Below are 23,819 nucleotides of genomic sequence, written 5' to 3' on the forward strand. Positions count from 1 at the left end.
CTTGCAAGCCATGAGTTGTGTGTACAGCAGAAGGTAAGAACTCAAAATTTCCCTTGGTTGTTAGCCCAGGTCACCCTTATTGAACTGTCTTGTGTGCCTGGTTAGAGATCCTCTGTGCTCAACCCATGCCTATCTCCTTAATGAATTCTCCAGTGTGGGCTGCTTAGTGCCATCACAGATCACGCACCAGCTCATTCATGAACACACACAAGGAATAAAAGAGGAACTTGTTATTATGTAACATTTTCATAATCTACAACTTCTATAAATATAAAAAAATTTTTTTGAGAAGGAAAACACAATAGCAAAAAGAGTAACCTTAAATGTTACGATTTCAACATTTTAAATTTCAAAATTGGATTTCCTATATATCAACAGATTACTGAATAAATACACAAAATACTGTGCCCAGAACTCAAAATTCCAGACCCTAAATAAACTGTAAACTTCCATAAAAGGGACAACAAATGGAGAGGCAGCATAAATGGACCTGCAGAAGGTGAAATGATTTTAAAGGTGGTTAAGCTGTGCTTCAAAACAGATGGTGTTATGGGATGCAGGTTGTGTCATAATGAACACATTACTATTTATGCATTTGTAGATTTACCATTTGTAAGACACTTTAGGAATCCTGAGCTGGAAATCCAAGGAATCTTTTTCTCATTTTTTCCTGAACTTTTCCCTCCCTCCCTCCCTCCCTCCCTGCCTTCCTTCCTCCTTCTTTCATTCCCTCCTGTAATCATTGTTGTCTCTAAAGACTCACTTCTTTCTGTTTTATAGCAAATATTGATTTTCTCTAGGTTTTTTTTTCCATAACAACTCACTTAAGACTTTTAAGGTGCTTCAGTGATTATGAAGCATGACTATATAAATAAAATAAATGCTTAACTTAAATGGAAGGATTCCTTTTAACAGTCTTTTGCGTTAGTGACCTGTCTATCTTCATAGAAAACTTTTGCCAGATTTTGAAGTACATCACAGAATTGATTTCTTTGCATGGTTTGTTTGTAGTGTTACTTATAAGACTATACCCTGTATGACAAAAATATATTCAAAGTACAGATAGGTGTTTTCATTTCATATTTTTGCTGGGAAACAAATGGAATGAAAATCTTAACTTGAATATCTCATTCTCCAAGATATTAAAAGGAAAAAAAAAAAAAGGAGAACTAAAATGTTTTGATATTTGTCTCCTGTCAAATCATCCACAGTACAGGTTCTTTTGCAGAAGGTGTCACCTATACAATATATGTCAATTGCATTGATGTATAGAAGGGATAATTGTATCCTGGACGCTCTGGATGCCTCTTAAATGTGCCAGAATGACCTGGGTATAAAGATGAACACCAAGAATGGGTGCACACATGGAGAAATTCACCCATGATGCTGTGGGGAGGGCGCTGTTACATTCACCTGGAAAACAGTGTTCTGGTATGGATTAGAGGCATGTGCACCTGTGACCCAGCAGTCCCTGTCCTTGTTCTATATAATCTAAGGGCCATGAATGAGGCATGAATGTGATGTCCACAGAAAGGCCTGCAAAGACTCATTTGCAACAGTTAGATCCTGAGTAGTCATTCAGGGAAACAATACAGTGTATAAAATGTAGAAGGAATACACTTATTGTGCAATGTCCTAATGTGATATAATTACTTGGCATTCCAAACAGCGAACGTTGATTCACACAGCAACAGCTTGGAATTCCCACAATATTCAGATATAACATCCAGCCATACTCAAAAGAGTTTATACTGTGTGCTTCCATTGATAGGGTGTGAAAAAGAGAGAACTCTAAATTACGGCAATCACGGTCAGAATAGTGGTAATTGCTGGGGGCTACTGACAGGAAGTAGCAAACGTTAGGCTGCCAGGGGCTGGACACATTCTGAGTGTAGGTCAGGGTGTTCACAACACATGTGCTTATATGAACCACCAAGCCCTGTGAAGTGCATTTGTGTACTTCACAATCATTAAAATAAGCATTAATGTTTAGAAAAAAGAAATACAAAAAGTTAGCGTGCCCACAAAGTAATCTCCAGGTCCCAGTGGCTTCCTATGTTTACCACACAATATTCATAAAGACATCATGCCAAAGCAGAACACACTTGCAAAGAATAGATATAGAGGGACACTCTTTCATCAAATCAAGAGAATCTTGATACCGAACTCCAGAAAGACAAAGATGGGAAAGGGAAATTACAGAGAACATTCTTCTGAATACACGTGCTGAAATGCATGGAAAACATCTGCATTTTGGACCAGAGATTACAAAGGAAAGTACCTGGGATTTCCTGGCAGGATTTCTGTGGGATGATAGCAGAGGATGCAGGTTTCTGAGGGCAGCCTGGGAGAGGGAGTAAAAAGGAAATCCCTTCATTGATCAGAGTGTGGGACCCAAAGGAATGCAGGCCCGGGTTGCTGAGGAAATCCCTAGATGGGGATTCTAAGCTATGTCTAGGGATGGGACTCTCTCCTTCCTCACTGCTTATTCAGGCTTCACTGGTTGAAGGGAGCTAGTGCTTTGCAGAGCTGCCCTGGGCAGTTATTTGTGAAAATCCTGGGTTCTGAGCCACTGTGGTAGCCAAGCTGATGACTGGTCATCAGGAGTGGTTAGCTGACCCCCAGGAAGTCTTGTACAAGGCAGCTGACAGTGTGAATAGTTTGGGGTAGGATGTCCACAAGATTCCCTGGTCCTTCAGAGGAACTCCATTTGGGGGAAACTGAGTCATGTTCTGCATCAGAGAATTAACTTTTAGGCAGACAGTAGGGTGAGGATTTGAGCCACTCTCTTCCCTGGAATCAAGTACTTGGCTGGCCTTTGTCCACAGCTCCGGGGAGGGAACTTGGAACCCCTGGAATTTGCCAAGTTGGGGTAGCGCTTACATTTCCTGACCCAAATCCTTCACTCAGCAATGTTGTGAACACACAGGACTCATTTGGGGGTGACAGGACATTGCACATGTTCTCCAGGAGCTCTAAAGCATCACACCCATGTAGGGCTGAAAGTCAGTGTCACGCCTCCCCTGTCCTGAGCCATCAAGGCTCAGGGCAAGCCACCCTCTCTGGAGCAAAGCACTAGTAGAATACTTGCTTATTCCTCCCAACCTTTAACAATTGAACTCTTCTAAGTCTTTTATGACATATTGGGCATTTTTCTTAAGGATTTGCTTGCATTTACTCATTTTCAGTTTCATAATATGCACGATTAAGTAGATCTTATTAAAGTTTTCAAATGACAGTGCTGAAAACTGAACCCAGAAAATTTACAAGCTATAACCTGGCTTGGGTGGCCTCTAAATGGTATTTGAACCCAGATGATCAGACACTAGCACACATTGGTCACTGTGCTTTGCTGCTTTCCTGTGCTGACTCATCTCCATAAGGGCATCCCACATCTGTCTATTGAGTTTCTAAAGTGAACAACACAAAACTACAACATCTTTTGAAACCAAAATTAGTCCCAATGGGGTCTTCTGGGAAGCTCCTTAATGAGAGGATGATAGTTTGAACTCTAAATAATTCATTAAAGATTTCCTATGCTCAACTGTCAATAACATGTCAACTGATATCTCTATTGTGCATGCGTTTCCCAGGTTCATGTCTCAAGTATAAAAAGAGAAAATGTGCTACTCAATCCGAAAAGTCTACTGCCCGCCATTCCCAGTCTGTCAGACGTCGCAAAATCACCATGTGGCCAAGGAAGAGGAAGGGACATCAAACATCCCCAAGCAACTCTTCTTCTTTGGAAGGTACAGTGGAATTGCAATCATTGTATTGCCTCAGTAATGTTGCCTGTAGTTTATGTAGTGTCCCCTACTGAGGGAAAACCTATACAAAGGCTAAGATGCCATCTTTTTTAAAATTAATGTTTGACAACTTTATTATTATTTTTTTAAATATACCTTGTAAGGTTCTTTTTCTCTTTTTTTAAGATTTACTGATTTATTTATTTCTCTCCCCTTCCCCCCACCCCAGTTGTCTGTTCTCTATGTCTATTTTCTGCGTCTTCTTCTTTGTCTGCTACTGTTATTGTCAGCAGCATGGGAATCTGTGTTTTTTTTTTTGTTGTGCCATCTTGTTGTGTCAGCTCTCCGTGTGTGCAGCGCCATTCCTGGGCAGGCTGCTTTCTTTCGCGCTGGGCGGCTCTCCTTACAGGACGCACTCCTTGTGCGTGGGGCTGCCCTATGTGGGGGACACCTCTGCGTGGCACGGCACTCCTTGCACGCATCAGCACTGCGCATGGGCCAGCTCCACACGGGTCAAGGAGGCCCGGGGTTTGAACCCCGGACCTCCCATGTGGTAGAGGGACGCCCTAACCACTGGGTCAAGTCACAACTTTATTAATCGTGTTAGTAGATAGCACCACAACCACATAATGAAAGAGGCACTGACAAAAGTTGGTTTGTGTTTACTGGTAAACAGCATTTCAAGGCAATGTTTGGTCATTAATCTATTTATGAACTTTAGCTGAAAGAGTTGACTTCAAAAAAGTGCTGTGAGATTGTTATAAGAATGATATAAATTGTTAGAGGAGTTTTAGATTCACATAAAAATTGTGCAGAGCGTACAAAAAGTTCCAACATGTTTCCCTGCCATCCTCCTAGTGCAGACCAAGCACTGTTTCCCCTGTTGACCACTCTCATTATTATGGATGTGTATATAATTAAAGGGACAGTACCAGTACATTGTTTTGGAGAATCATGCTTCCTGTCTACCCCTCTGTGCATTTTGACAAAGGCATATTGTCATGTAACTCCCATGACAAAAATTCAGGTGTTTTATTGTGTCCCACAAATTACATTCAGAAATCCTTGGTAACTGTGTGTGGTGGGCTCATTTGGAAATAATGTATTTGCAGATGTGATTAAGATGAGGTCTATTGAATTAAGGGTGGGTGTTAATATTCTATGACTAGAGCATGTATAAGAAGGTAAGAGACAGAGGAGAAAGCTGTGTGAAGATGGACCGACACTGGGAGGAGGAGGCCATGTGAAGATGGAAGAAGAGACTGGAGTTGTGCTGCCATAAGCCAGGGCACCTGGAGCCACCTGAAGCCGTTAGAGTCAAGAAATGACTCCTGGCTAGGCTCCTCAGAGAGACAGAGTGGTGCTACAGACACGATAATTTTGGAGTTTTTGTCCCTAGATCTGTGAGGGAATAAGTTTCTGTTCTCAATTGCCACCCAATTTGTGGCAATTTATTATGGAAACACTAGGAAACTAGCCAGATTTGGTACTGGGAAGTGGGGTGTTGCCTTAATAGATACATGGAGAGGTCTCACAGAGGCTTCACATCAAAATATTGTTTCTGAACACAGACATGGGTGATGTTTACCCACATGTTTCCGAGTTGTGTGCAGCCAGTGAGACTTCCCATTGAGGCCCAGACATCAAAGATAACAAACAGAACTCAGCACTCTGCACTCCCTGGATTTCCAAATACGTTAAAAAAAAAAAAAAAAAAGGGAAATCATTGTTGTATTCAAGAATTTCGGAGAGTAGGCTTTTTGCATAAGATAACAGCAAAAAATAATGTACTTGTAGACAATTAAAAATATATAAAAAACTGTATATTGAAATTTGATTGACTTTCCCTCCATTTTCTATACTCCTCTAGGTTCTGTCGTTAAGTACCAACTGTTAAATTTTTGCACATCCTTTCAGATTTACTAATTGAAAATTCATGTGCAAGTGACACTCTACCACAACTTTTCTAAGGGCTTTACCTATAGTACTCACATGTTCTTCATTTTTAAAGAAGTTTTAGATTACATGAAAGTTATTTGTAAATATAGGGATTCCCATATACCCCACCTCACCTGCTCACATTTTACACATTTAACAACACATTTCATTATTGTGATATATTTTTACAATTGATGAGCAAATATGGAAACATTGTTACTAACCATGGTCTATAGTTTGCATTACCGTTTACACTATGCCCTGCACAATTTTACAGGTTTTGACAAAATGTATACTGGCCTGTATCTGTCATTGCAATGCCATGTGGAACAATTCCAATATGCCAAAAATGCCCCATGTTACACCTATTCTTCCCTGTGCTTCCCCACAGAAACTGCGGTGATCACTGTCTTTCCATCAATGTGGAAAGGACTTCTAGTCCTAGAGTAATAATAAATCTACTTTGGTCCATATTTACATTTTCCTCTTATGTGCGTTCATTCCTCAATCTTGAGGATTTCGGAATGTTTATGCCCACGCTACTTCTGATTAAGATGGGTTTTAGGTCCTATGGGGTAGATGGAGGAAACACTGTTGCTTGCAGTGCTAGATACTCTCTGTCTTTTGGGATGGGTGTTGTCCATCATCCTTCTTTTGTTACTTATCCTGGGTGAATCTGAGGAACTGGAAGAGTAGGTGTTGGCTGCAACCCTGCTGAGATTCAGGGCTCCAGTGGCATATGAACACACTGCAGATTTAAGTCTCTGGGACATACACCTAATGGATATAGTGATAAGTATAGGTTCAAATATATGGGCAGAAAAACCGTGTGTAGGAAATGAGCCTAACTCTGATACACCGGGGAGATTGGCTATCATATATTCTAAGGTAAGGCCCACCCATGTGGTGCCGATTTCCTGAGTTTGGCTGAAAGGCCTAAAGTGTCCAGATGTCTCTAGAGCCCACAGCAGCACCCCTGCTTGAAGCACTGCTTTCTATGGCAGTCATTGAGATCGTCCTGAGATGTGCAGAACACTCATGTCCCTGCATGTGTCAATTATTAGTTGAAAGAAACTGGCTGTGAATCAGCAGTGATGGTCATTTGTATGGAGCCTTCCATATCATGAAGGGTACTATATTCATTTTGCAGGGCTGCCATACAAAGTACCAAAATCTTGGCCACATAATAGCAAACAGAAAGAATAAGACCTAGAAATGTGTTCTTCTACAGCTCTGGAGTGCAGAAGTCTGGAATCAATGTGTCACAGCACCATGCTCCCTCTGGAGGCCCTAAGGGAAGAGTTCTCCTTTGGCTTTCCCTCTCTTTTGGTGGAGGATGGCAATCTTTGGTGATCCATGGCATGTAGCTGCATGAGTCCAGCCTCTGCCTCCACATTCCTATAGCCTTCTCCCTTTACTGTTTCTTTCTGTGTCCCTTCTCATTTTACAGGGACACTAGCCGGTTGGATAAGGGAGCTTGGGAATGGTATTACATGCCTATTTCTACATCAATGTGCTCTCTGGCTAGGAAAATGTTTCATGTTTCTGGGGAGGTTTAATTTTATTTCTTTTCCCCTTTTGAGTTCATGAAAACTTTGTTGCAGATGCTTTGGTATTTACATTTTCTTCTGATACTTTTTCATTTTTCTTTCTTTGAGAATTACTCAAAGAATTGGAACTTTATGATAAACACTTAGTGTCTTACACATAAAATTATTTTGTCATTTGCTTCAAGTGTCATTTGAAAATTACCCGTTTCCTAGATGCCTTAATCACTGTTTCAGTCATCGTGTAGGCACTGCACAGGAGCACTCCCTGATAAAATATTGGTCAGTGTCTTATTATACCTCTCTAAACAGTCCTCTCCCAATCCTTTCTCCATCCCTCCTTTCTCCACTCCACCCCACACAAACACACATACAGCACAGCAAAGAAACATATTCCCATTTAGATGCTGCCAAAATTGGGGTCACTATAAAGGTCTCCTAATTCTTCACTCAGAACTCTGTTCAAAGTTAACTTGTGGTTCATTCCATGACTTGGCAAATATATCAATTGAGACACTTATAATTAAGGTAAAAAATAATCCAAAGTGATATTTTTATGCATTTTGGGACAAAGGACTTCATAACAAATAAGACCACTATCATTTGTAATTGCTGTTCATCTCACTTGACTGGGTCTCTGTTAACAGTCAGGGAACTCATTCATTCAGAAGAACAGGCATTACACTTAGGCTGTCAACAATGGGATCTTTGCCAGCTTTGTCAGATTCATTCAAAAGGGAGATGATACATAAATAATGTGGCTGTTGTTAAGCAAAGCAGGTAAACTTGGAGTGTGGACGCCTGGGTTGGAAACTAGCTGAGTCTTGAGTAGATGTATCTTGAAAGAATATATGCAAATTGATAATAAGCACAAGAAATGATACTCAATATAATTAATCCTCAATGAAATGCCAGTCAAAACCACGATGAGGTGCCCTTTATATCCAGTAGGGTAGCTAACGTTTTTAAGAGAAAATAAAATGAAAAATAACAAATATAAGTGAGGCTGTGAATCAACTGGAAGGCCCATACATTGGTGGAAGGAAGGTAAAATGGATCAGCCACATTGGGAAATAGTTTGGCAATCCCTCATTGAGAAAAACACAGGATTACCATAGGGCCAGCAATCTAACAACTAGGTCTATATATAAAAAGAATTTAACTTAAAAGGGGGACACAAATAGGTATTTGAAAACTCAGTGTTTTTTGCAGCAGCATTCAGAATGGCCAAAAGTTTCAAACCACCCAAGTGTCCATCAAAATGGGAATCAGTAAAAAAAGAAAAAAGAAAAAAAGAAAAAAAGCATATCCATAGAATGGGCCACACAAAGTAAAGAAGTTCTGATGCACCCTACTATATGCATGATACTTAAAAACACTATACTGAGGAAATAAGGAAGATATGAAAGAAAGACAGTGTATCGATGTACTTATTTGAAATATAAGAAAAAGAAAACTCAGAGAAAGAAAAGGAGATTAGACTTTATTACCAGGGGCTAGGGAGATAGGAGATTAGGCTTATTGGTTAATGGCTACAGTTTCTGTTTCAGGTAATGAGAAAATTTTGGAATTGAATGTTTGATGGGATGGTAACACAACATTGGACATGTAATTAATTGATGACAGTAAATTAATTGTATAGATAAAAATGAGTAAACTGGCAAATTTTATGTTTGTAGATGTTAACTTGTTGAAAATTTTTAAAAATCCTGTAGAACAGATGAGAAACTCAAAGTCAACAAAGATCTGTGAGGGTGAAGCAGTAGCTCATGATGTCAATGAGATTCCAGCAATTTTGCTGGATTTCAGAATGGGTCAGATAAGAGTTGGAGCCATATCACTGTATCATATTGTACATTTTAGTACCACTTGTTCGTGAGCTATTTCACATTGATTTAGACTCTCCTTAACTACAAAGCCAAGGGTCCTATTTCTGATGCCCATGATTTCCTCTCTTTGGTCTCCTTCTTCCATGAAGTGTGTCTGGGTAACTCCACAGTCCATGTTTCCTGACCACCCGGACCTGCACATTGTAAGCCCCTGTCTGGGTCAGGCAAAGATCCCTGAATAATATCAGCCACACCCCACTGTACTGACTGTTACTCTGTGTCCCCCTAGCTCCCCTGGAAGACCTGGTGGAGGACCCTCTTCGTGACAGGGAGGATGAAGTGGTTCCACCTAATGTTGAGGTAAGGTCATCTGTTTTGGTCTAAGACAGAAATATTCCTTTCTCTTATTTGTCCTTTTCAATTGAGTAAATATCATAATACATGATGGTGTGAATTATAGATATCACCCACTGGTCAGGGGAAAGGATATTTGGAAGGGTTCTCTTACCAAAAGAGCCCTGATAAAGAAGGCATTAGAAATTGAAGCACCAGGTTATATAGCATATGGTAGCGGGCTTGTGCCTCAGCACCAGTATTCTGCTTGGATTTGAACTTTTGTAACTCCCATCAAAATGGTCTGGAAAGTCATATCCATCAGGCAACACTTGAGCCGTTCCTAATGTATTTTCCATGTTTATTTACGGGGCCTTTGTCTTTACGAATGCTTCCTATCAGTTCTCATAAAATCACCAATACCTGAGAAGATGCTACTCGACATCATAGGATCCTCATAGTGTTTTCTTTTTTGCAATTCCAGGGGAACTCCAGAGAAAGTGAAAACGGTAGGTATTCTGTGCTAATCCCACATCCGAGGGTAAAACAGAGGTGAAATAAGGAACTTCCAGAAAACGTTCAGCTGGGGACATCCTGGACAAAGCATCATGGTGACGATGAAATGGTTTCTCTGAAGGGAATCTGCCCTTGTTACTACAGTCTGTGGTTTTGTCTGTGGTCTCTTTAGGTTGTGCAGGCTTTGCATGCATGGGGGTTTGGGGGGGTCTAGTGTGAGTTTCTGTGGTGTAATTTTGACTTTGTGTGTGTGCATAATGGGGGCAACCATGAGCAGTTTCCCAGATGTTATATCCCATTTAGACTGGACAATTACCAGGGACAACAGGGACAGTTTTCTCAAATATACCCCATCACCACTGCATGTTCTATGTACATGAACTTGTTCCACACTCACCAAAGCTGGACCTGGGGTTTGCTTTCTATGACCACAACACAGATGGAAAACTGAGGGCAAAGGTGAACATCCCAAGCTCTTTCACTGCTAATGGGATGGTACTAAATGGGAACCTAGTCACATGTCATAATACTTTGAGTTACAGGCCTGAACTTGCCACGCAGCCATCTGCTTACTAGAAACCATACAAGGGAGTTACAGCACCTGTATATGTGCATACACCAGAATTTACATGAGCCTACAAAGAGACCAAAACTGCCCATCATTATAAAGTAGCCTCAGTGGTCACATGACCTAGGCCAAGTACCTGTGCTGGCTACCACAGACTTTGATATAGTTATTAGTGCTCAAAGGACACAGTAATCATACATGCTAATGAGCAGCTCCAAATTCTGAGAGTCATGAGGTATCACATAGGATGACGTGATCCATGATAACTGGATTGAGGTCACAGCTCAGGAACTTACCCGAAGCAGATAGGCATCGGGAAGACAATTTAGTACATATGACAGCATCATCCCAAAGGACACAATAGGCACTCAAATCACGAGTCCCACAAGATGGTCTTTGAAAAATAAGAATGCAGACACATCTTGGTTCTTAACCTGGTGTCCAAACCCCTTGTGGAAACGTTCCTAAAGAGCTGCATTTGTGGGTGTTGACACTCAATCTGTATGTCCCTACATAATGGCTATCCCATATTTGATGGCCAATGATGCACGGTCAGTATTTCAATGGCTACTCACACTTGGTGTGGGAGAGAAAGACTGGAAGTAAAACCATCTGATTAATAAGTGTTGCTATTTAAATGTAAGATTTTAGTATTCCCAATCTTCTGTGATATGTTATCTTTATCCCAATGGGTTAGTGAATAAATGCAATAGAATGCATTACATGGAATGGAATCCAGACCACCAGAATACTTTGCTTCTAATCAAGTGATAAATTTCCGTAGAACAAATGGTAAATGCAGTGTCTATATATGTGGCGTGGAGATGGAATTCATTTGCAGTTGTCCAGAAGATACTGGCACTTAAGCTGAGATGTACTATAAAGAGGAGGGATGGTGGGACTCAGGCATTGAATCATAGCCTGTTTTTCAGTGCCATTTGTACACTGGGTATGGTCAGAAGGTTTAGGTTGATATTAGCTTCAGAGCTAGGGATATATATTTGTTTCTTTCTGGCTGCTCTCTTTGCATCCTTCCTTCATGATGGAAGATGGTCCCACAGCAGTTCTCAGCATGCTTGATAAACTACCTCCTCTACACAGTTAAGAGTCTTGTCCAAGGCTGTAAATTTACTTTGAAATTTATGAGAAACACACCAATGTGATGAGTCATTCTGTGTCATTCCTAGAAGACCAGGAACAACTGATGGGGGCACTTCCAAGTGATCAAGAGGATGAAGAGGTCCCATTTAAAGCCAAGGTGAGCTTACTAGTCATTGATCTAAAGTTGATTTTTTGGTCTCTTCCATTGTAATTGATATCAGATGAGGATACTTAATCATGAACATATTAGATGAAATATTACATTTCCTTGGGGTGGGAAGCATCATGTGGGGGCTCTTCTAACTGATCCAACATTGAAGAGATCAACCACAAAGGGGAGCAGAAGTTGACAAAGTAGGCTTTTGCTCAGCTACAATTTTTTTCTCCTTGGATTAAGAATTTGTAATCGCCGCCCAAATTGAACTTAACAAATGTGCGTCCAGGAAAAGCTCATGCCTTTCTTGGTGTGTCTGCTACACCTGCTCATCAGGTTTGCTTGACCCCTATTTCACATCTGAATTTCTAATGCTGCAAATCAAGCAAAAATCCTTTGCAAAACAGCCGAAACATGATCTGATCCTCATAAGGTTTTCTCTGATTGCAGGTGGCCCCAGGAGAAAGTCAAACAGGTACATATCTAGAATTGCTGAATTGAGGTAATTTTGGATTAGACAAGCAGGGCATTGATCCTAGGTTTGCCTGGAAAGCCAGGGTGGTTCCAGTTACTGGTGGGATTTTTTGAGGTATGGTTAAACATTAAACATTAATTCCTCCTGATAAGGAATGTGGTCATGCTCTATTGTTCTCTCAGTAGATGTATTCACTTCACTTGAATGGATTTGTGTCTATGGCAGTCATGGAGTGTGTATGAGCGAAGCCTATTGGAGGGATTGAGAAGGTGTGTGTTGGGGCATTGCTGTGTGTTTCCCTAAGTGAAGGGTCCAACATACACAGGACAACTGTCATTGAAACCTTTCTAAAACCATCACATCACCACAGCACATATTGCATATAATAACCTGTGAACATCTCACTAGAATCATTCCTGGAATTATGTAAACTCTCCCTATCCCTTACAGCCAGGTTCTGAGGGGCATAAGTTAATGACCCGAGATTTCAAATTCCTAAGTTGTAGAGACGAGATTTGGACTGAGGCATGTAACCCCTATACTACTACTCTGAACTACTGAATATTACCTAATCACAGGTATGGGTCACTAGTGACAATGAAGGAATTTCCACTGCCTATATAAATGTAGGTGCCCACGGCATTTCCTAAACATGACACTCGTGTATTAGATATTCACAGGGGTCACATAACACAGGTTAGCAGGTGCATTTTACAAGATACTTATTCACAGTTATTAGTGTGAAAAACACATAGAGAGCCCCACATGTTGCTGGTAAACTCACAGACTCTCAGACTCGTGAGGTTTCAGTAGGACAAGCTTGCCAGTCGCTGCCAGTACTGGGTCACAGCTCAGCACATGGCCCGAGCAGACAGACAGGGATTGGAGAGATATTTTCATCTATTTAATAACGTTATCACCATAAGCCATTAAAAAAAAAAAAAAAAGATCATTCTGTGAGCTGCTCATTTGAGGAAGAGTAATGAGTAAGAACTCAAATTCCCTCTTAGACATTAGGTTCATGTTCATCATTCTTATTTCAAGTTTCCCTTATAGCTAGCACAGAGATTCATGCTCAACCTTCAATCGATCCTAACTCTCCCACTGTGGGATGGCTCATATAATCATGGAGAGACACATCACGCAATGAATACAAAAACATGGTAATGAAAAGGAAGATGAAGGAAAAATATCATATGGTGAACATTGGATACTTTTAAATGGTAGTCCATGAGTACTATGACAAACCCTATAAATATTATCTTTATGACACCTGTTAGTGACTCAATACAAAAGAATACCTTGTCTAGAATTAAATCCAGTCAACCAATAAATGAATAAATAAAACACTACACAACAGATTAGTGTTGTAGTAGGAGCACTTTGCATTAGTGGAGATGGAAATGACCTTGGAAAGTTCAAAAGGGCATTGACAACTTGTCTAGATTCAAAACAGGAAGGGGGAAGCAGATTTTGTCTCAACGGACAGAGCATCCACCTACCACATGGGAGTTCCAGGGTTCACACCCAGGGCCTCCTGACCCATGTGATGAGCTGGCCCACACGCAGTGTTGATGCGCACAAGGAGTGCAGTGCCATGCAGGGTTGTCTCCCACATAGGGGAGCCCCACACACAAGGAGTGTGCCCCATAAGGAGAGCCTCCCAGCATGAAGAAAGCGCAGCCTGCCCAGGAGTGGCGCCACACACACGGACAGCTGACGCAACAAGATGACGCAACAAAAAGAGACACAGGTTCCCAGTGATGCTGACAAGAATATAAGTGGACACAGAATAACACACAGTGAATGGACACAGAAAGCAGACAATGGGGGGGGGGGGGAGGAAGGGGAGAGAAATAAAAAGTAAATCTTAAAGAAAATAATAAAAACACAACTATTAAAAAAACAGGAAGGAAAAGTGATGGAGCGCTGTAAGTAATACCATCTGTTTAATACTATTTTTAGATTGAATATATCATGTTGAATTTGGATACCTTTAGGTACACAGACAAAAAGTTTTCATTTCTCATTTTTTTCCTGTTCCTCTTCTCCTTTACCATCCTTCTTCCACAAAGGAGGATGGCCCAGCAACATATTTTTACAGACTTATTACCCCTCAGGTCCCTATTTTCTTGCCCCCTGCAGTGTCAGGGTAGGTCCCTGAGTAACCCATGAACACCACCCAATGTATTGACATTTACTCTGTGCCCTCCCAGGAACCCCTAAGGGCCTGCTGGATGAGTCCCCCAGTGAGAGGGAAGATGAGGAGGTTCCATCAAATTCCAAGGTATGGTCACCCGTTCTTTCTCTGTTGTCAAATTGCTGATTTTAAGTTTTTTTGGTTTGTTTTTTTTTTTTTCTTTGTTTTATTTGCCAATTGAGTTCAGATATGAAAATCAGACCAAATAATTATAGGTGATGTCTATGATTTCCTTAGTCAGGAGAGTGTTCATTTGGAACCTTTTACTAACATCTCTGCTTCAAGAGGAACTTCAAGGAGTCCCCCCTACATTACAGGGCTAGGTTTCCTCCTCAATAGATGGGAGAGATGCATAAAACCGGAAATGCTATGCCTTTCCACAAGTGTCTGTTACAATTACTTTTTGGGCCTTCATCTCAACCCGTTTCCCATCTAGTTTTCTAAAGGCAGCAAGAGAGTAAACCAACTGTACAAACACTATACAGCCTGCTCCAGTCCTCAGAGGGTTTTCATTTCTCTAATTGTAGGTGGCTTCAGGAGTAAGTGAAAACGGTATGTATTTTGGTATCACTTTACTTCTTTTTTAAAAACATCTAGATGATTTAAACTAGGGGTTTCATGCTTTCTTTACTGTGGAAAGCATCCTGATTTTACCTTCCATGTGGGCATAAGAAATAGAGGGGTCCTTCTGTTTTAGAGGAAGAAAAATGTCCACATTGTACAGTACTTTCAGCAGTTGTGTTCCCCTTGGGTGGGTTGGGTTTTTGTTCATATCCCATGATAGTTGCACATTTTACAAGTATTTAAATGTTCAAAGTTCAACAATAACATTGGGCTTGAAAATGGGCAGGAGGAGCGGTAAGAAACTGTCATTGAACAACATCCTCTTTTTTAGTACCTTTACAGGTTCCTTTTATGGTGCTTTGGGATGTCTTTAGCTACAGTGCCAAGGACTGCTTCCCTTTGTATTGCTGCTCCTCCCTGTTGCCCTCCTTCCACTCCTTAGCAGCTCACTTAGGCTTGCTGAATACCTGCCTCCTTGTTATTCTAATCCCTCGTCCAAGTCAAGCAATGCTTCATGACTAAATCCAGAGCAACTACCCCAATGTACTGATGCTATTCCTCTGTTCTCCTAGCTCTCCCGGAGGGCCTCCTGGAGGAACTTCTGAGTGCCCAGGCAATAGAGCACACTCCATTTACTTACACCAAGGTAAGGCCAACTTTCTTTATCTGAGATAGAACCACTGCATTCTTGGTTTCTTTCATTTCTAATCCAATTCAGTTACGAAAATTTGACCACGTACAATATAGATGAGAGGTTCAAATGCTTGGTGCGTCAGTGTTCAGTGGGCATGTATTAGGAGCTAATCCCGGTTTGAAGGGGGCAATCATAAATGGCAGCATCAGGTTATAAACTATATGGCAGGAGGACATTCTTTAGCAGAAATTTTTTCACCTGGAATTAAGAATTTTGTACTTAGTAATCAAAATGGACTTGAAAACTGCATCATCCAGGACTGTTCGTGCTTTACACCTGCTTTTGGTTTTCCTTAACTTCCTTCTTTCCCTCTTGTATTCTAAAGTCACCAAGAGGACACAAGCCTCTTGTAGCACTATAGATTAAGTTCTGATCCTTACGGCATTATCTTCTCTGTAAAATTGCAGCCAGTCCCAAGAGCAAGCAACAATGGTAAGTATTCTGAAATCCTACACTTGCTGAGAAAAAGTCCAAATATTGAAAAACATGAATCTTCCTTGTCGATTGAGTTTAAAGAGGTTCCTGATGACAACCTCCTTGAGGGAATAAGGATTTGGGTGTGGTGAATGAAATGGATATTCCAGGTAAGAACTAGGGTTGTCTTTCTTAAGAAGTTGAGTACTGATTAGTTGGCATGTGTTTGTCTGCATGGAAGTGGTGTGGGTTTACACGTGTATGTTTGTGATGTGATTCTCAGAATACATGTTTTGATTCTCAATGGGCATGTGTACAAATGTGAGTCTTTAATGAGTTTTCTGGATTTTTCACACACCAAACAGCACAACGACTAGTGTCAACTTTCTTTGTAATAAATCCCATCAGTATCTCTTCATGGATAAATATATATGTCAAATATTATCAAATTATGTACTACGTTAGTGTGGCTTACAATATGTAGTGTGGCTTACAATATGTCAAGTATACCTCAATAACTCAAGAATAATCCATCAACATCAAAGAAAATTTTCATGAAGCTCTACAGGGACAGAAATGTGGTACAGGACCCTTTTTCTGGGATGTAATAATATGTCTTGGCTTAATAATAAGCTTTATAAGGCTTTACTTATACCTCATAGCACTTTGAATGGTCAGGATGAAAGAAAGGCAGACATACATGTCCATTCATTAACGTATGAGACAGGGCAGTTTTGAGAAGGTGAAGAAAAGTCTTCAGAACTGGACATTTAATGAATACAGTCCAAAGAACTTGAGATTTTAGGTGCTTTGACTCCTAATCCACACATTTTCTTCAAGTCTCTTCTGCCTGGCAGAGTCTCTAAAGTTCTGCTATGAATTTGTCAACATTTGTCAGTTCACACAGCCAGGGCATCTAGAGCAGATTCTAGTTTTTGCAGTTTTGCTAAAGCCCAATACCCATTTGTGCTGGTAGCTGTGGTAGGGATGATGCAGAAGGGAACATGTGCATCCTCACAAAATGCTCCCCAAGGCAGCAACCCAGAGTCTAGCACTAGGTCTGTGCTTTGAACTCATCTAAGACAGAGCATGTCCAAAGAGTCATAATTTCAGGGTGACAAGATTGGAGGTCAGTGCTCTATTTTCCAGCTAAATAAGGGAGTGAGAAGTTGAGAGCTGATACCTTCCCCTCCTCTCCCTCACTTGCAAGCACTTTGCACTTTCTTGCTAAGGCCTCAGGCTCCAGAGGGGCCCAGGAAGGTCTTAGAACCCAGGGCAGAGAGCTGGGTTTTCCTACGGTAGCCAGCAAGAGATCTCAAGGAAGAAGGGAGGGATGCAAGTGGCCCAATCCTTAATAACGTTCCTGCGGATCTTTGTTTTCCTGAAGACTGGCTTGCGGACTGCAAGTATGACTCCACTAGCAGCGATGACGAAGACGACAATCCAGGTAGGTTACAATTCTCGAGGAAGGATCCAATGGAGAAGATACCAAGATCAGTAGTTATACCTGGTGCCTTGGAGTCTATGGAAGGGGGCATGATATTAGAAAGTATAGGAAATATTTATGAGGGCCTGCTTTCATCTTTTCGTTTTCAATAACATAAAAGTAGGAGATATAATGACCGTGAGCTTTGTGTGTGTTGTGTGTTAAATGAACTTTCCATGTATTTTTTAAAAAATTAACTTCCCATGGGTTAGTTTTTTCATGTCTTCTCAACAGTCTGACAACAAAACTTTGGTTTCCTTTGCTTAGCATCCCATAGTAACCGATACAAGAAATCGTGGTTTGGATTTAAGTGTTGAACTTCAATGGAGCGGGTCTGTTGGGACACAATCTCTCAGGTTCTCACCTGGACCTGGGACAAAGTATTTTTAGCTAGTGCCAGATGGCACCTGAGAAGTAGGGCCTCATCCCGTGCACTTTTAGATCTAGTTTTAACTTTCTTCATGTTCCATCCTTACTGCGGATCCTGCTTTAAAGGTTAACCATGGGTTGGAAGCCATGAAGAACATTTTCTCTGGGCTTAGCATGTACCTGTGTCCTTGAGAGGTGTGGCTAAAGCACATTCTTGAACTCACTACTATTTTGCACTTCCTACCCAAATCCAAAATGCCAGTGTAGTTTGGAAACCTAAATTTAATTACGTCTGAGAATGGTTTGAATCCAGTTGCCCCAGAAGAGCTTTCAAAGCCCAGCAGGCTTTCTGAGGACTTGTATGAATGGGCCGCTGACTTGTTTCACACACTGGCTCTCACAGTCCTACGGGGCTGGTGCTCTGGAATTGAGTATGCCCAAATCAGAGCCTCTTGGCAGCAGGGCCACAGGTTTCCTCCTGCTCTTTGAGTTCAGTGCTATGGTCAGCAGTGCCCTGTTTCTCAAGCAATATTCATTTCTCTCCCTGTGCCTTTCTGCAGGCTTCTCAAAGCACCCAAGGTACTCAGGCCTAAGAAGGCTTGATGAAACCTAGAAGGCTCAATTCATTTAAATGGCCACACATTCTACACAAGGCTATTAACACACCTGCAAGATAAGGGAACGTGGACAAGTTACTTTATGTCTAATTTCCTGTTAATCCTCTCTAAATCGCTTTTTTTGGAACCTATGGAGATGTTGAGAGGACAGAATGTTTGCATCACACCTAAAGCCATACCAGACACTTCAAAAATCACTTGCTTTTGGGGGTTGGTGGTAGCTCTCTTCCACAAGATCTGATTCAACTCCAGATCCTGAGTGTTGCATCTGGAATTGGTAATTGGCCAATCCATTGATTGGAGAGGGTGGCATGGTACACTTGATCATTCCCCTGTGTTCTCATAAGGAAAAACAATGTGAATGGAAGACAGGAATAAAGGAAATAAGCAGTATTGGGAGAGAGGAGAGGCAGGGAGTTTCTGAGGCAAGATGATGGAAAGGAAATCAACATCATGCTTAGCAAGACATAGAGAATATGCCTGCCTTCTTTGAGGACAAGGAGGAAATGGGCATTCCTCCCCAGAATTATAGTATATGAGGTCTGGTAAACGGACCCTGTTGACATTAGGCCAACCACACAGGGCACAGGAGACGTTATCGAGGCCCAAAGAAAGTTGGGGTGATACAGACAGAATTGGGTGCCAAGCTCAGGTCACGGTATGACAAAGACAATAGGGGCTCTAATTCTCCCCTGAACCCTAACTTTCTCCTTTCCTTTGGCAAGGTCACCCTATCACAGTCACCGCAATGATTCACTCAGAGGCGTTTTTCTCGGACTCAGAAGAGTCAGACGTAGAGAATGGCAATATGCATGTAATTTATTTCTTCTTCTTGCCTAATTTTAAAATCTTCCTGTTTCTTCTTTGTAAGCATTTCTTCGTAGCTCTTCTCTTTCCCCCTCCTTTTACAATTGTCATCTCAAAGGCCCTGGTAGCCTCCAGGAAGGTGAGGTTATACAATTGACAATGTTTTTAAGATGTTTCTCCACCTTCTTCACCTACTGTATTTTAACATTGCATGGATTTCCAACCCTACTATGCACCATAAATCAACTGGTGTGTCCCTGAATGGCCCAGGCGAGAAGTTGTGCTGAAGTCTGAAGCATTGGCCCACATCATGTGGGGTTGGCCCCTGGGAAGTTTGTTCTGGGATGGACTCTCCCTTCACTGCCGTGTTCCTCCACATATGGCTCTGGAAAAGCAAGTGTGTTCTCTACCCTGCAGCTGTCTACACTCGTTGAGGAGGAGGAGTCTGTTTACATCGACCTTCTTTTCCGGGAATGCACAGAAGGAATCAATGATGTAAAAAGAGATGAAGAAGAGGAAGAAGAGATGTTAGTGTGGAGTAGTGGGTAGGATGAAGAGGGAAGGGAAACAAGTCCACATGCACTAACTTTCTTTGCCACTTCAGGAAATTCAGCGTTCATGAGGAGCTTGCTGGAGTGCCTGCAACTGTGTGTGAATATGGAGGCGGAGATAGGAATCTGAGGGGGAAAATGAGCACAGGCAAGTGAAGGGTGCCCTGAGAATCTCTCCCCATGAGTAGAAGTGCTTTCCATGTAAGCCCTAAAGCTGATCAGCTATGCCTTCCCTTGGCTCCTTAATTTGTAGGAGAGGGCTCTAGCCCTCTTCAGAACCAAAGTTTGCCCTCCCAGTCCACCTAAGGCCTGCCAAATCCTCCTGTCTTTCTTACTGAGTGTGGTGTACACTGTGGAGTGACCTAGAGTGCCACCAGTTCTCACAGGGAAAGGGTGAGTTGGCCTGTGTTAGGTTGCCAGGGCTGCTTTATCTGATACCAGTGATTAACTGGGGTAAACACAGGAATTGACAGTCAGTTTAGGAGATTAGAAGCAAAATCTAGGTGTCAGCATGATGATGCTTTCCCTGATGCTGCCAGCAACACATAACTCAACCTCTGCTTCCATCACCTGATCATCTGTCTTCATCTGTCTCCCGGTGCTCCTGCTCTGAATTTGTCTAGTCTTCCTCTCTTTGGAAGGACTCCAAGCGTATAGGATTAAGGTCACCCAGATGCAGGTTGGCCTCCCCTTCACTAGTAAGATCTCTGACGACCCTATTCACAGATGAGTTCACATCCAAAGGTGTGCAGGTGAGGATGAAAGCATGAGTTTATGGCTGCCCATTATTCAATCCAGAACCCAGAACAGTGGGGTCACTCTCAGGCAAACAGGGTAGCTACTGAGGCCCTGTTTTCTACCTCAGTGGGACCTGAGTCACAGCTGCCCAAGCCTTGGGGTCCTAAGCCTCTGTAGTTTCCTTCCTCATCCCACTTCAGCTCACACTCATTTTTTCAAGCTGTACTTCTTTAGAATTTATTCATGTATGTAGAATTCAAACAAACACAAAGCACAAAGGAAATCTCCCTGCAGGGCTTGCTAGGAATGAGAAAATCAGAGAGGACTGCATATTACTTAAGTCCCCTTATTTATTTTATATTGTTTAAGTAATAACTCTTGTTAGATTATGATGAGCGTTTTGTAATACTTACATGTTGGAATATCTTAATGTAAGAAACTATATGATTTTGGCATCACAGTCACTTTATATTAAAATGGGTTGCCCAGCAAGCTCAGTGTTTGATTTAGAATGAAACTGTTAATTAGGGAAAGAGCTCCAGGAATCGGTCCCTTTTTAATCTGAGGCTTTCACCACTGGATGCTGTTGAGGACCAGGGTGGAGGGAGCAAGGTTATCACTTCCACGCCTCTCCCTTCAGAATTCCTGCCCCTCACCTGGCCCAGGGAGATGGGACTCTGCCTTTTCTTTCTAGAGGACTTGAGCCCACCTTTTCTTCTGCATCAGTTTCGTTCTCCAGAAGACATTCACTTGAAAGGTGCCCAATCTAGCAATCAGGTCACAGCCCATTGCCTGGAAATTTAGAGACACTCTTAGTCACAGACAGCACCCTATGCAGACAGCAGCAGTAGGAATTCAGTCCCTCTGGATCTGGCTCGTGGGATATCATGGACCAAAGATCACCTCTCCAGGGTTGGTCTGAGGTAACTTTTGAGTCCTGCAAACCACCTCAGGGAAACCTAGGCTCCTACCACCTCTGTGCCTCCCCAGTGATTCCAGATCCTGTATTTGTGTTGCAGATCCTACAACTGACTGCTACAAGGATGCTGAGCTGGAGGCCTCAGCCTGAAGCTGAGTAGAACTGGAGATCTTATGGCGCTTGGCGACACTTATGTGCTCACCCTTCTACTCCACTATGAATGAACAACTAAGTGGCACTTTAGTTTTTAATCCAAAGACTTAGACGAAGTCTTAGAAATAAGTTTTACTTTTAATGTTATATGCCATATGAAACAACTTTTGTACCTTTACTACTTATATTTCTTATTCTTTATGTAATAAATAAATATACTGATAAGTACCCTAAGCAATGCTAGAGCTATATGAATTATAATATCTGGTCTCCATATTGGCTCCCACCAAGGTGAAACACTCACTCATGGAATCCTCATTGAGTGTTTGTTGAAAAAATAACTGGAAACTGACAGCTTATCATAAGCCCTCCTGTCAATGGGTTTTTAAAATTTCATTTACTGAACTATGTTCAGTCACCTGGTATGGGTCATGCCAAAAATGCTCATCTTGGTCTAGCAGGATAACTTGAATTTCAGGGCCTTTTTCACTTACATTGCAGTGTTGCTGTGTATAAAACCATGACTCACATTTCATTCCACAAATGTTACCCCATTTGCATCTGGCACAAAATCTTGTTCTCCAAAACACTGATGAGATTCTAATTCCTTCACATAATATGAGTGAGTGTAAATGTTTTCACATTTTGGTTAACCTGGTTAATTTTCCTAGAATATCCCTTGCTTTTAGTCCTTCCAAGTCAGTGCACAGCATGCACTTCTGACACGCAGCTTCAAAGAATTTCCTTCCAGAGGGAAAAAAAAAAACAAATTGTAATTTTTTGGCATTTCTTTCAAGTCTTTGCTTTTGGATTTGCTTTGGATTTGGATTTGCTTTTGGATTTTGAGACACTCCAGTGTTCAGGTATTAGACCTACTATGCCATTTGTCATTCTTTTACTTTTTTCCCCCAAATCTTTTACATTCTCCACAAAATTTCTTTTAAACACTATCTGCTTTTCCTTTTGCTTTCTACTTAACCATTTCTGGTCATTCTATTTATTATGCATTACAATTCAATTTTGAACTGATATTTTTCTTATTTTCTGATGTCATCCCAATCGTTGTTTGATTTTCTATTTTTAATTTATGACATCTTATGTATTATCTCATTTTCTAAATGCCTTTTATTTACTTTTGAGAAAGCATTTTTTCAGGACATAATATACATAATGAAGAAGGCCTTTCATGCATTTGTTGTGGCTACTCTGTATTCCGTTTCTCCCTAAATTACTTTGTTACATGAAAATAATGTGATTTTTTTCTTCGTATTCATATAATTAGAAAAAATTATAGAAGTGCAATTCAAATTAGCTTTCCCAGGAACAGAGATAAGTGTGTCTTCCTAGATTTTTTTATGAAATTTTTTAAAGTACAAAATCTTTCTTCCTGGTATTTCCAGATGCTTCAATTCTACCTCTCTTAAACATGGGACTTTACTCTCATCACCTCTATTGCACCTATCATTTTCTTTCTTCATCTGACTAGTGAATATTCCTTTTCATATATACTCTTTACCTGAAGTGAAACATCTTTTACCTGACATTGCCAAAATCTAGTCGTTTTCTATAAATGCCCATATAGGTTGAAAATTAATTATCTGTAAGGGATTTTCCATTAGATATCTTGCGTTGTATTTCATTTCTGAATTATATTTGCCTATTTATCTGTTTTATTTCTATAATCATTTATATTTTAGCTACTTATATTTATTTTACATGGAAATTTCTTTGTTTTTATACTCCATATTTCAGTCATTTGAATTCAGAATTATTAATTTCCTCCCCAGTTTTAAATCAATATTCATACATATTTGGTGTTAGCAGTGGCAGTTCATATTCAGTGAATTTTTTTTTTAAATGCTGCTGCTTTAGAGTCACAATGACATAGGTTCATTGTCATTCATATCAGGTCTGCAATATTACCACCATATGGTATATGCTTATCATCAGACACATACATCAGCATCCCCCAATGTAATAGTTCTATTTCCCATGGTCTCCAAGGATGTCCTTAATACTTGTCTCTCCTTCATTAAAAGTAATGTTTTATAAATAACTTCTAGAAAGAAAAAAATTTGCTTGATATGGTTTACTGAATTT

General features: G+C 40.9%; 2 protein-coding genes across 2 annotated transcripts in view; one reads left to right on the forward strand and one right to left on the reverse strand.

Annotated features, from left to right (window-relative positions):
- Positions 1-21,953, forward strand: part of LOC131274102 (uncharacterized) — a 33,694-nt gene extending 11,741 nt beyond the window's left edge. Inside the window, exons 5-18 of the mRNA XM_058279092.1 lie at positions 3,594-3,749; positions 9,350-9,420; positions 9,878-9,902; positions 11,665-11,735; positions 12,183-12,207; positions 14,424-14,494; positions 14,935-14,959; positions 15,544-15,617; positions 16,073-16,097; positions 17,467-17,526; positions 19,277-19,365; positions 19,776-19,885; positions 19,963-20,057; positions 21,667-21,953. Coding sequence (XP_058135075.1) covers positions 3,689-3,749; positions 9,350-9,420; positions 9,878-9,902; positions 11,665-11,735; positions 12,183-12,207; positions 14,424-14,494; positions 14,935-14,959; positions 15,544-15,617; positions 16,073-16,097; positions 17,467-17,526; positions 19,277-19,365; positions 19,776-19,885; positions 19,963-20,057; positions 21,667-21,716 — 852 coding nt within the window. The 5' untranslated portion in view covers positions 3,594-3,688 and the 3' untranslated portion in view covers positions 21,717-21,953. The remainder of the gene's footprint in view (positions 1-3,593; positions 3,750-9,349; positions 9,421-9,877; positions 9,903-11,664; positions 11,736-12,182; positions 12,208-14,423; positions 14,495-14,934; positions 14,960-15,543; positions 15,618-16,072; positions 16,098-17,466; positions 17,527-19,276; positions 19,366-19,775; positions 19,886-19,962; positions 20,058-21,666) is intronic.
- The window catches only part of LOC131274101 (uncharacterized), a 98,342-nt gene that overhangs the window by 44,374 nt on the left and 30,149 nt on the right, over positions 1-23,819 (reverse strand). The window lies entirely within an intron of this gene.

This window comes from Dasypus novemcinctus, chromosome 17 (genome assembly GCF_030445035.2).
Source record: "Dasypus novemcinctus isolate mDasNov1 chromosome 17, mDasNov1.1.hap2, whole genome shotgun sequence".
Lineage (NCBI taxonomy): Eukaryota > Metazoa > Chordata > Mammalia > Cingulata > Dasypodidae > Dasypus > Dasypus novemcinctus.